The sequence below is a fragment of the Perognathus longimembris genome, chromosome 1 (assembly GCF_023159225.1).
Source record: "Perognathus longimembris pacificus isolate PPM17 chromosome 1, ASM2315922v1, whole genome shotgun sequence".
NCBI classification, from domain to species: Eukaryota; Metazoa; Chordata; class Mammalia; order Rodentia; family Heteromyidae; genus Perognathus; species Perognathus longimembris.
The window spans coordinates 103,616,962-103,630,407 of record NC_063161.1 but is presented as its reverse complement, the minus strand read 5'-3'; the positions used below and the strand labels follow the sequence as shown (position 1 = coordinate 103,630,407).

Below are 13,446 nucleotides of genomic sequence, written 5' to 3'. Positions count from 1 at the left end.
AATACTCTCACAAGAGCCTGCTACTTAATGAGTTTGCTCAAAATGTTAAAAAAAAAGAGTATTAACAGTCTAACAAATTGAGATCTGAACCTAATGAAGCCCTACTGCTCCTGACAAATTGTAGAGGAACAATTCTAAAGATTCAAAGGGGTGGAAACTTTGAACTGGATTTGTTTGTTTTTGTTGGTCATAGGGCTTGAACTCAGGATTTGGGTGCTGTCCCTGAACTCCTTTTGATCAAGGGTAGCCCTTTACCACTTTGAGCCAATTTTCTGGCAGTTAACTGGAGATAAGAGTCTCAAGGTCTTTTCTGCCCTGGTTGGCTTAGAACCACAGTCCTTAGATGTCAGCTTCCTGAGTGCATGCTAGGCAAGCACTCTACTGCCAGTAATTATTGAATAGAATCTGCTTTCACCACTCTAATGTTTGGCTTTGTTTATAGTCAAACACATGAGACCTACAAAAATTGGCTACAAGATAAATAGACATGCTGTATAATATACTGGTAGACTAAACATGGTAAACTGGTAATTCCTCCCAAATATATATACTTATAATGTGACTTTTATCAAATACCAACAGAAATTATTTTTTATTGAAGTGGACAAACTTATTCTAAAAATCACATCAAGAGCTGGGAATGTGGTTTAGTGGTAGAGTGCTTGCCTAGCATGCATGAAGCCCTGGGTTCGATTCCTCAGTACCACATAAACAGAAAAGGCTAGAAGTGGCACTGTGGCCCAAGTGGTAGAGTGCTAGCCTTGAGCAAAAGAAGGTCAGTACTCAGGCCCTGAGTTCAAGCCCTAGGACTGGCCAAAAAAAAATACATGAAAGGGAACGTAATGTTAGCCAAATGGTGAGCTAGGAAGCTTGAAATTCAGGAACACTGATACAACAACCAAAGAAGATCTCCAGTAACCAGGTAATTGAGTCCAATTCAGAAGCCATCTTCAAAGACTTGCAGTCCACAGCTGTCTTTGAAGGAGCAGTCATCTCAAAGTGCCACACTTATAGCAGTGGTCAAAGTATGTGGCAGCCCAGGAGACTACAGAGACACTGAGTCACATTAGTGTCAGGGGCCAGAGAGATAGAAAAGGAATTATTGGGAAGTGTTTCCAAAATGAATGACACATACTAAAATTTTTGATAGTATATTTAAGCAATGATTCAAGAACTGGATAGCATCTGACAGTGATTAATAGTTTGGTTTCACTAGAGGGGCTCAAAGGAAAAGTTTTTATAAGGTGAATGAGAAAGCAAAGCAACTGGTAAGTTATACAGTTGCCTTACTTGGACAATCCAGAGGAAAAGTCTCTAAATCAGTTATTAGAAGTTGATTGACAGTTTTTATTGGTTAAGTTTGCTTTCATTTCCCTCTAAATTATTTACAAGAAAATTTGATTTTAAGTGAGCCAAACAAATTCTGCTCCATTTGATTTTTTTCTTTTAAGAGTGGTATTTAAAAGATCACCAGACTAAAAGGTTTATAGACTAGTGGGTTAAAAAACGAAACAAGCTGGGAATATGGCTTAGCAGTAGAGTTCTTGCCTAGCATGCACGAAGCCCTGGGTTTGATTCCTCAGCACCACACAAACAGAAAAGGCCAGGAGTGGTGCTGTGGCTCAAGAGGTAGAGTGCTAGCCTTGAGCAAAAAGGAGCCAGGGACAGTGTTCAGGCCCTGAGTTTCCAAGCCCCAGGCCTGGCAAACAACAACCCACAAAGAAACCTCAGCAGAAGTCCAATGTGCTATACCAAAATTGAGAGACACAGGGTAAAAAAAGAAAAACAACTACAAAAGCAATACTTGCAAAACTGGTCTAAGTGAACTGAACACTTCATGGGGGGAAAGGGAAAGGGGGAGGAGGAAGGGGGGTATGAGGAACGAGGTAACAAACAGTACAAGTAATGTATCCAATGCCTAACGTATGAAACTGTAAACTCTCTGTACATCAATTTGATAATAAAAATTTGAAAAAAAAAAAAAAAAACCTCAGCAGGAACTAGGGAAAAAAAAACCCAAACAGCAAGAGTCCACATTTAAATTTAGGATATTATAAAGAAGGAGTGTACTTTTGATATTTAGGACCTTTCTTCTCACAATTCAATAGTGATTTTGCTGAGTACCTAAAGTCTAAGAGTTATCAGTCTCATTAAATGTTTGCAATACCGTTTTCATTTTCCTGATAAACAGTATCCCTTTCTCTGGTGTTTTACTTGTGTGTACGTGGGTGTGTATGGGTATGTGCTGGAGATTACACCTAGGTCCTCAGGGACACTACTACTGGATGACTTTTTTTGTATCCTTTCCCAGTTCTCTGGCTTTCTCATGGATTTGTGGAAGTATAGGGTCAGGTTGGGATCTGCGGCTGGGCCAGCAGGGCCAGGGCTGGTCAGGGCCCAAGATCAGTTGGTTGGAGTCTGTTGTGGGAGGGATTAAGGGCGGGGCCAGGAAGGGAGGGCCTGTGTGCAGTTGAGGTCAAGGGCTATCTTGGTAGGGTTCAAGGCCTAGTTAGTCCTGAGTCAGGGAGGGTCAGCGGTCCTCTCCCAGTGGTTTGGGATGGGTGCAGGAGCTGTGATGACCTGCAGTGGGCCCAGCAGTCTGCTCTGGCCTCTGCCGCTTTTGCTGCTGCCCCTGACCCCTGAGACCACCCCCACTATGCTGCCTAGCGACCCAGGCACCTCAAAGGCTCCGTTGGCCCAGCGGAGAAACTCAGGGGCCCCATGGGGCTGGGAGACCGTGGCCCGAAGGCCCCAGGGCTCCGAGGGCTGGGCTCAAGGTCGGTTTGAGGGCAAGGGGGAGTGGGAGGGGAATGGGGCCTGGGCTGGGGTTTGTGCCAAATCTCACCCACATCTTCCCGGCCTTTATCGCTGAGTCAGACGGCCTCAGCGTGGGCATCCACCAAGGTGGGTCAGGTTCCCCCACTTGGCGGAAATATATTCCAGGGCCTGGTATGGGATTGGGTAAATGTCCACCATCTGTCCAGCCCTTGGGCAGGGGATGGAAGCACAGAGAAACAGGACTATTGTTGGCAGAGGTTGGGGGAGGATAAGGAGTAGCCAAAACTGCTTCTGAGCCCAGGAATTTCAAGTCTAAGGTCTGAGAAGCATAGGCCTGGGAACAAGGCACTCCTTGAGGTCTGGGACTACTGCCCCCTTCCAGATGTCTCTTAGAACCCAAATTGTCCACCCTGTCTTTTAGAGAAATGGAGTATCTGAAGGCCTTAAATTCAAACCCTAGGTGGGGAGAGACAAGGAGGGAGAGAGGGAGTAGAAAAAAAAGCAAAAGAACAAGAGGAGGAGAGAAAGGGAGAGAGAGAGAGAAAAAAACAAGATGAGAGAGACAGAGACAGAATACTGTAGCAGGAGAAACTTGCCTCAAGTTACACAGAACCACAGAGTGCTGTTTGTCCTTCTTTCTCCCTGAATATTAGGATGAAATGGAATGGCTACACGTAGCCCTTTAGACCACAACCTTGAGCAAGTAACATTAGTAACCTGTGAGACCATTAGTGCTTTGATCTAAAAGGTAGCCATAGAAGTGTGTTACATGAGAGAATGCCATCACAAGGTCTCCCTCCTAGTCCACCTGCCTTTGGCAGGTCCACTTAAGGAGGGGCTGCTATGACAACTCTCACCCTTGCCCCTTGGTCCCCAGTGCTCTCATTCTCATATAGTTTGCTGATGTTTTGGGGTCACCCAGTCCCTAGCAGTGGGCCATTTAGGCTAGGTTACTTGTGCTTTGGTTCTGGTCTGCCAAACTGTGAATGGTGTAGAAAGCCTTATTAGGATGTTATTCTGGGACACAGAATAGCTTGTCTCTAACAGGTAGATGGATATCTTCACAGTGTGTGGGAAGCCCAGGGTGATGGGAAAGGTGTTTGGAGGCCAGGATGCAGTGGCTGGCCAGTGGCCATGGCAAGCCAGCCTGCGCTTCCGGAGCCAGCACTTCTGCGGAGCTGTCCTCATTGATGCCCAGTGGCTGGTTTCTGCCGCCCACTGCTTTCTCAAGTGAGTTCTTCTCTGGGGCCTTTAAAGAAGGGCTGGCAAGGGAAGAAGATACAAAGGTAGAAAAGAAAGGGCTTTGCCCTGGGTGGTCTTTTCTCACTAAACCCACATCAGTCCTTCCATCACTCACAGCCCTCTCTGCCTGATTGACTCCTCTGTACCTGGTGCTTCCTTTATAAGCCCAGATCCTCATCATCCTTCACCAACTATCAGGAAGGCTCCTGTCCCGTATGTCTGTCTCCCACACCACAGATGTGCCCGGTGACCATCCATAGCATTTGTCTAGGCTTCTCTTCACCATCTCTTCTCTTCCAGTGAGTCACATTCTTATTTTGTTTTGTTTTTTTGACAGTCCTGGGGCTTGAACTCAGGGCCTGAGCACTGTCCCTGGCTTATTTTTGCTCAAGGCTAGCACTCTACCACTTGAGCCACAGCGCAACTTCCAGCCTTTTCTATATATGTGGTGCTGAGGAATCGAACCAGGGCTTCATGTATACGAGGCAAGCACTTTACCACTAGGCCATATTCCCAGCCCCCAGTGAGTCACATTCTAAGTATCCAAGTAATTTTTTTTTTCCAGTCTTGGGGCTTGAACTCAGGGCCTGGACACTTTCCCTAAGCTTTTTTCGCAAGCCTAGTGCTCTACCACTTGAGGCACAGCACCATTTCTGGCTTTTTCTGAGCAGTTTATTGGAGATACGAATCTCACTAACTTTCCTGACTGGGCTGGTTTCAAACCACAGTCCTCAGATCTCATCCTCCTGAATGGCTAGGATTACAGGTGTGAGTCACCAACACCTGATTTGAGAGATTTTGGAGGGGACCCCTTTTATAAAATTGGATGCCTGGGGAGAGCTGTGGGAAGCATAGAACTGCCCCACACTCAGACCATGGTGATAATGGGCCCTGTCCTGCTTCTTCTAGCAAATCTCATGCCCCAGAGAACTACCAGGTTCTGTTGGGAAACACCCAACTTTATCAGCAAACCCAGCATACCCAAAACATGTCAGTGAGCCGGATTATCACCCACCCAGAGTTCGAGAAGCTTCATCCCTTCGGGAGTGACATTGCCATGCTGCAGCTGCACCAGCCTGTGAAGTTTACGTCTTATGTTGTTCCAGTCTGCCTCCCACCCACAGACTTACAGCTGCCCAGTCACACTCCCTGTTGGATAACTGGCTGGGGCATGCTGTCTGAGAACAGTAAGCATAGGAGGGAGGGGAGGAGTGGGAAGAGGAGGGTGAGGTGGCAGGGAGGAGAAGAAGCAGATGAGAAAGAGGGAAGAGTAGCTCAACCAGGGAGAAGTCCAGCCTGGTGTCCACAGCCATTGTCCAAGGCTTCATTTCCATGTCCTGTAACATGAGGATTGGGCTAGACCTGGGCCTTTCTAGTTTTGTTCTTTTAAAAATTGTGATTATAAAGGTGGTGTACAGAGGGGTTACAGTTACATAAATCAGATAATGAATACATTTCTTTTTTGGACAATGTCACCCCTTCCTTTGCACTCTCCCAGTTTTTCCCTCCTGTCACTACCCACAAGTCATATAGTTCATTTTCAACATTCTGTTATTGAGTGCCACAGCTGCATTTGTTCATCCTTTGTCCCTCCATTTCTGTGCCCTCCTTTACCCTTCCAAAGATAGATAAATGAACAAACGACAAAAATAAAACAAAAAGGAAAAAAAACACAAACCTCTTGTTTCCATTTCCTGGAGTTCATTTCGATAAATATTTTATATGATCAGATGCACACAGCTATTGTGCCTTTGTGTTTCTCTCCTAAGAGTATCCTCTTTTGGTCTTACTATGTGTGAATGCCTAGAGTCCTGTATAATGTATCATGTCTTGGTGTATTTTAGATCTAGCTTTCGCATATGAGCAAAAATATGCACCATTTGTCTCTCTGAGCTTGACTTACCTCACTTAACATGATTTTTTTCTAAGGCCCTTTTAGGTTTTTTTTTCTTTGTCAGTACTTAGAATTTAATATTTATTCAGTATTTAGAACTTAGTATTGATTCAGTGGCCCTTTTAATTTTGTGAAAGACTATTCTGTCTTGTCATGTGAAACCAAATAATGGAGAAAACTTTTTGTTTTTGTTTTTGTGCCAGTCCTGGGGCTTGAAATTCAGAGCTTGGGTTCTGTCCCCAAGCATATTTTTTCTTGTTCAAGGCTAGCACTCGGCCACTTGAACCACAGCTTCAATTCTGGATTTTTTAAAAATTAAATTTTATTGGCAAGGTGTTGTGCAAAGGGGGTATAGTTACATAATAAGGCAGTGAATACATTTCTTATGACATCTTACACCCTCGTTTTTCTTTCCCTTCCCTAGATCAGGTAGGCATATATACAATATCCAGTGTACCAAAGTCATATACAGTAACCACGTAGGGTACACCACAGAAAATTTACCTAGAACTTTAAAGATAACGTCAACAGTAGAAGGCTCCTGTGTCTTTCTCACTTCTGAATTTTTGATAGTTAACTAGAAATAACAGTCTTGTGGACTTTCTTACCTGGCCTGATTTCTAACCATGATACTCAGATCTCAGCCTCCTGAGTAGCTAGGATTACAGGCGTGAACCATTGACATCCTACCCTTGATTTTTGTTTTTTTAGAGTTTTGAAAGTAGAGAAAATTAGGCAAAGATTTCTACCCAGGCATACTTATTTTAAAGAAATGATTGTTTATGATTTGAAGAACATACTTATGACATGGATTTGTAATTATTTATGGACATGGATTTGTAATTATTTGTAGGTCATAGTTTGGTACATTGTGTCTTAAAGAGGATATTGTGTATATTTTGGACAGACTATGTCTTCATTGATTTGGGATCTGCTAGCATTCATAGTCCTTATCTATTAAATGTCAGGAACATTTTCTAATCCTATCTCAGCTAATGTTAAGCATGTACATACACCAACACACAAGCTGCTTCATCCTTGGTGGTAGAGGTCATCTCTCTCTCTCTCTCTTTAAATGAATTATCCATTTAATTGAGCAAGACAAAAAATCTTGATTACTGTGGGCTGAGCTGCATGCATCACACACCTTACTTCCTGTCTTGTTTTAACATAGCAGCCTGTGCCCCAGCGCTTATGAGGCTGGCACATAGAACAGTACTACTTTAAGGTGCAAACAGCATCACTTCTCTGCTTAGTATATTCTAACTCCGTCTCACTTGAGCTTATCATAAAATTCGAACCTTCACCCTGGCTATAAGGTCTTGCATGGGTATCCCATTCCCTATCTGCCTCATTTCCTGCATCCCTCCCATCCCCCACCCAAGTTACACCAGCCACATTACTGCTGCTTGAATACACCCAGGCCATTTCCACTCCTGCCTCACTTGTTCTTTCTAATCTTTGTATGACTACTTCCATCTAGACATGTACAACTCACATCCTCCTCTGAGGAGTTTTACTTAGTCATGTAAACTAAAATAGGCAACCTCTACTATCGTGTCTCTGTTTTACTTCCTTCAAGCTACTTAGTAAATCCATTTATTTACTTTACTTACTGTCTTTCCCCAATCAAATATGGTCCCTTATATTGATAATGTCTAAAAGATACCTAGTATAAGTATAAATGAATAGCTTAGTGATTTGGTGAAAGGATAGATGAATAGAGAGATGGGCAAAGGCTTAAGGAAGATGGAAGGGAAAATGGGTGGATGGGTGATGGATGGAAGAAAAACTGGGTAGATAGATTGTTAGGAAGGATGGCTGTGAAGAAGGAAGGACAGAGCTATATGCAAAAATGGATGATGTGGGTGGATGTGTTGGGAAATGGAGGGGAAGAGGGTGTGTGCATACGTGAATGGATGGTATGAGTGGATGTGGTACCATAGGAGATGGAGGGAGAAGAGGGATACATGGAGATATTGATAAAAGAGCAAATGACTAGAAGGATGAGTATGAGAAAAGGGGTGAATGGATGGAGGAAAGGGGAAATGACCATCTAATGGTGGGTCAGTGAATGGTTGCAGAATACCATTGAGTGGGTCATGAAGTAGTTGGAGAAGTCTGGCCTAGTGCTATGAGTCTGAGGAAATGTGGAAAGGTTTGAGAAAAAGAGAGAAACTTCTCAGGAATAGATGGAAGACTGAAGCAGATTATAAAGATCAGCTATTCTGAGAATCCGTCATGTTTAGGGGTAGCAGTGAATATCATAATGGATGTAGGATCAAAGGTAGCCTAGGCTTCCTTGGGCTGAGCCACTGACCTCTTCCTTATTTTCACAGTGAAACTGTTGCCACCCTTCTCACTCCAGGAAGGAAAGGTGGACCTGGTTGAGCATAAGGTCTGTAATATCTTATATGGGAAAATATCTGACAAAGACAAGGACTATGTGCACGAAGAGATGCTGTGCGCTGGGGGCTTCTCAACAGGAAGTTCCATCTGCCACGTGAGTGAATCTGGTTTCTGCTCTTCTTCTGCTGTTCTCTTGGCCTCAGTTTGTCCAGGGGACCTAGGTTCACCTTTGCTTTCTGTGTGGATACCCTGGACTTCCTGCATTCTTCACTCTCTGTGTTTTCCCTGGGTTCTATTCCACAGCAGTATCCCCTCCCCCTGCCAGACTAGCCCCTTCATCAGCCATTAGAAGAAACCTCATGCTGCATTCCTTTTGTTGCCTATTTTTTTTTATTTATTTCGTTTTAGTTTTTCTTTTTTAAATTAAATTTTATTGACAAGGTGATGTACAGAGGGGGTACAGTTACATAATAAGGTAGTGAGTACATTTTTTGTCTTATTTGTTATACCCTCCCTCATTTTTCTGTCCCTTCCCTAGTTCATATAAGCATATATACAATATCCAGTGTACCAAAATCATATACAGTGACCATAGGGGGTACGCCAAAGGAAATTCACCTAGTACATAACAACTTGTTGCCTATTTTAAACTTTACAATAGAAGCAGAACATACAAAAAGTTATATGTGTACAATTGATGGAAATTTCCCATATTGGCACATTGCCAGCTTTCTTATGTCCTCTTGTCTCAAATGCCCAAGGATAACCATTATCTTCATATTGAATTATTTAAAATATTTAAATGATTTTGAATTTTCACTACATAAGATTTACAACTGGTACTCACATCTTAACATTTCATTTGAGAAAATTTTCTTGTTTGGTTTTGTTTTTTGCCAGTCCTGGGCTTGAACTCAGGGCCTGAGCACTGTCGCTGGCTTCTTTTTGCTCAATGCTAGCACTCTGCCACTTGAGCCACAGCACCAATTCTGGCCATTTTCTATATATGTGGTGCTGGGGAATTGAACCCAGGACTTTATGTATGGGAGGCAAGCACTCTTGCCACCAGGCCATATTCCCAGCCCGAAATTTTTCTATGGTATGATCCAGTTTGCTCATTCTCATTCTTCTAGAGCTTGTTTCTCTGCCTGCTGGTCTCAATGCTTCAGTTTCTATCCAGAAGTTGACCTCTGTGGAAAGGCAGAGGCTATGGAAGTTTCATGATTCAGGTGATCAGAACCTAGAGCCTTCAGTCCTACCCAACAATTGATACTTATTGGGATGCAGTGGCTAGGTTCAAGACTCATTGCTTTCAGACCTGTCTAAACAATTAATTCACCTTCCTGTTAGGGTGGGGTAGGGGTAGAGAGGCTGTGGTTGAGAGGATTTGGGCTTAGGCCTAGCAGTCAATACTTCTGTCTGTAAGACAGACTCTGGATTCCAAATACTAAGCTGGTTATAGATTAAGTTCTTTGCTACTATCTTATCTCCAAGAATAGAATTCCTTCCTCACCCTATAGAAGAAGGCCTGTGATCACTGGGCCATTCCCTGCCAGAGCTCGTAGCTGCTTGAAATCATCTGTGGGATTATATCTGACCTCCCTCTTCTTGACTCACCACTGTGGAAGTGTCTCAAGATTCCCTGAGCTACTAGTGTTCCTTGTAATCAGGCTCCCAGAGTATCTCAATTTCAAACAACAGGTCTTCTTTCAGGTAGCACCTTCCTCTCACCCTCAAGATAGGGGACACGACAGAATGTTTCTTCACCAAAGTTAGCTCTTTACACTGGAACAGTAATTCTCACCAAATCCCTGCACTGAGGTTAAGGCTTATGGGAGTTACAAGATTATCTCATAGTTGGAATTTTCAGTTTGCAAGCAGAACCATCTGATTTACCTCAGAATGGTGTCTACAGCTTTCCCTCCCCGTGGGAAACTAAATGGAAATGTTTTTTACTGTTTTCTTTTGCCTGTCTCTCCATTCTTTTCTCTGTTCCACCACCTCTTTTTGTGATCCCCAGTGCTCTTTCTTTCTTCAGAGTATGTAATTTCTCCCGTGCTACCTGACTCTTATCATTTATAGAATTGAAATGGTAGATTCTTCTAATCCACCCTCTTGCCCTGATTCTTGGAATGCCTATTTTATTTTAACATTTATGCAGTTTTACACAGGGGTTGTAGTTCAACCATTTAATAAGAATAGTACATCCTAATCAATTCCATCCCTTCCACTGTGCTCCTCTAACTTTCCCAATCCTACTCAAACCCTCAAGTTATATGGTTCCATGTTAGCCTATATAAGTTGAACATAATGATTATTTTCATCCATTGTTCCTCTCTCCATTCTTTTACACCACCTCCTCTGGACCTCCTCATCTGATAAGACATAGTTCAGCTTCATGGCATTCATTTTGTTAAACTGTTCATTAGTTGTCCAGTGTCTTTACTTTAAACACAAGATAAGACAAACACACAAACCAGTAGTTTTCTGCTGCTGTCAGGCTTTCTCCATATCCAACATTCACTCATACTTCTGGCATCCAGTCAGGGCTCCCCTGGGGCTCTAGGGTCCCCACAAGTGGGGATTTCTGGAATCTTGACTCAATCAGGAGCAGCTCAGACACCAGCCTTGCCATGTGATATACCTGTATCCACTCAGACTTCACACTAACTCTTCTCTCTCTCCCCCAGGGTGATTCTGGGGGACCCCTTGTCTGCTTCCACCCCCATGTCTGGGTTCTGGTAGGACTGGCCAGCTGGGGCCTGGACTGCAAGCAGCCTGTCTACCCCAGTGTCTTCACCAGGGTTGCCTACTTCATTGAGTGGATCAGTGAAGTCAAGAGGCAAACTCCTCTCCTGAGCCCCACGTCCACACCTCCTCACATGGACTTTTCCTCTTCAGTACCTTTGAAGTCTGCTGGCTCAGCTCAGCCCCACAGCAGCCTCATGTCTGCGCAGACCTGGCTCCTGCTGCCATTTATCATTACTGTCCCACAGCAGGCCTCCTGGTAACCATTTGGGCCCCTTGACATTTTCTCTGCACAGACTCTTTGTCCAAAGTTCAGTCTCCCTCTCTACAGTCCAGCATCAATCTAAATGGATCCTTTCCCTCACCTTATGTGTCCATTATTGTCACTCCCTAAACCAAGCCTGGAAAACAATCGAGCCAAATAAAACATCACCTTGTTACTTTGGCTGCAAGTGTCTGCCCTTGGGCTCTTCCTCCCCCTAAGTCGGCCATAGTAATCTCCCTTTGCAAAGGAAGTAGTGGTGACTCATAGAAAGACTCAACCATGGGGCCCTGGTGAAAGATGGGGATGGGAAGCATATCAAGGGAATGGTGAGGACCTGGGGCATCTGGAAGAGAGCAGGGTCCATCTGCCTCTGAAGATTGGCCTGGTCCTGAGGAGTGCCAAGAAGAGGACAGGCTGCACACCTGGATTTCAAGGGCAGGGGAGCAAGGGCCTCCAAAAGGCAAAGAAGCAGCATTCCTGGGATTTTAAGAGTCAGTACTTCATGGGGCTGAAGAAGGAAGGGCCTGAAGTAATTTGTTGGGGCTATGATGCTGGGCTCAGGCCATAAGGGCAGAGTTCTGTCCTGTAAATAGGGCCTTTTAGACATGAGGTTAGTATATGAATAAAAAATTGACAAAAGAGTCATGACAGTAGCTCAAACCTGTAATCCTAGATCAGGAGTCTGAGAGCTAAGGATTGTGGTCTGAAGTCAGCCCAAGCAGGAAAGTCCATGAGACTCTTATTTCCAATAAAATGTTCAGAAAAACTCAGAAATGGTGCTGTGGCTCAAGTGGTAGAGAGCTAGCCTTAAGGACAAAGAGGCTCAGGGAAAGCTCCTAGACCTAGAGTCCAAGCACTGGAACTGGCAAAAAACAAAAACAAAAAAATAAACCAACCCCAAAACAAAGAAGTCTGTGATGCCATATTAAGAGCTGAAGCTTAAGCTATCAAGCCCTTTGTAAAAATTTAGGGATATTGCCTAGGTCCTGAGTTCAAGTGCCACTGCTAACTGAGATTGTACAGATAAACAAAATTGGAGATAATCTGTTATCAGTAGATTTCCATTGGAAGAAATGATAAAAGAAATTCTTCAGCAAGAACAGAATATAGGTCAGAACCAATAAAGAGAAGGAATAAGTGGATACAAAAGAAACACTTTCATCTTTTTCACACGCGTGTGCATGCAAGTATGTGTGTGTATGTGTGCACATGCTCTAAGGTGTGTGTGTGTGTGTGTGTGTGTGTGTGTGTGTGTGTGTGTTGGTTCTAAGGTTTGAATTCAGGACCTAAGATCTATCCCTGAGGGTTTTTGTTCAAGGCTTGTGTTCTATCACTGGAACTACAGCTCTACTTTTGGCTTTTTGCTGGTTAGCTGAAAATCAGTCTATCAGATTTCCCTGTCCAGGTTGGCTTCAAACTGATTCTTGGGTCTCTTGGTAGTTAGGATTACAGGGAAGAGGCATCAGTATGTGGCATTTTGTTTTATTCTTAATTGATCCAATGGGTAGCAATTCTTTTAAAACAACAGCAACAATATATTTAGAAACTTAATGAATAAGTGAAATGAATGACAATAATCATACATGGAACAGAAAGGAAGAATTGGGAATGATACAAGTATTTGCAGAACCCATATATTAGTAGTGTTTTTGAAATGGACTTGGCTCAGTTATAAATGTATACTGCAAAGACAAGGACATCTATTGAAAGTGGGTTTCTTTGTTTGTTTTACAAAAGTTTAATGCATATATTAAGAAAGAAGAGAGTACTCTGGAACTTGTCTCTGTACATGTTATGACAACTTAAAGCCAGATGTTGTCCTGGAAACTGCTGGGGGCACAATATCATGATATCTTTGACAAACTTGTATTGAGTTTGTTGTAAAGAGCCTGATTTGCAGTCTGTAGTGTGTAAAAAGACAAATTCTAACACTAAATCTCTTAAATTTAGTGTGTGTAGAGAGCTTACAATATGTATTATCTAAGTGCATTTAGTCTCTTCCTGAAAGAACTAAAGTGAAAATACTGGCATGTGACCAGGTGAGACTGTCAATGCCAACAAACTAATTTGCCTATCTTTTATTAGGTTCAGTGCTCCAAATTATTTTCAAAATGCATACAGACATTTTGCCTGGATTTTAAATGAGCAGAAAGGGCTCTCTAACCTATCA

General features: G+C 43.2%; 1 protein-coding gene across 1 annotated transcript; it reads left to right on the top strand.

Moving 5' to 3' along the window:
• Nucleotides 1-379: 379 nt before the first annotated feature.
• Nucleotides 380-11,423, top strand: LOC125345880 (putative serine protease 47). Its single transcript, XM_048337977.1, has 5 exons — nucleotides 380-519; nucleotides 3,846-4,008; nucleotides 4,930-5,207; nucleotides 8,254-8,417; nucleotides 10,954-11,423. Exons 2-5 carry the CDS (start codon nucleotides 3,866-3,868, stop codon nucleotides 11,272-11,274), a joined length of 906 nt encoding a protein of 301 aa, XP_048193934.1. The 5' UTR covers nucleotides 380-519; nucleotides 3,846-3,865; the 3' UTR covers nucleotides 11,275-11,423.
• Nucleotides 11,424-13,446: the final 2,023 nt, after the last annotated feature.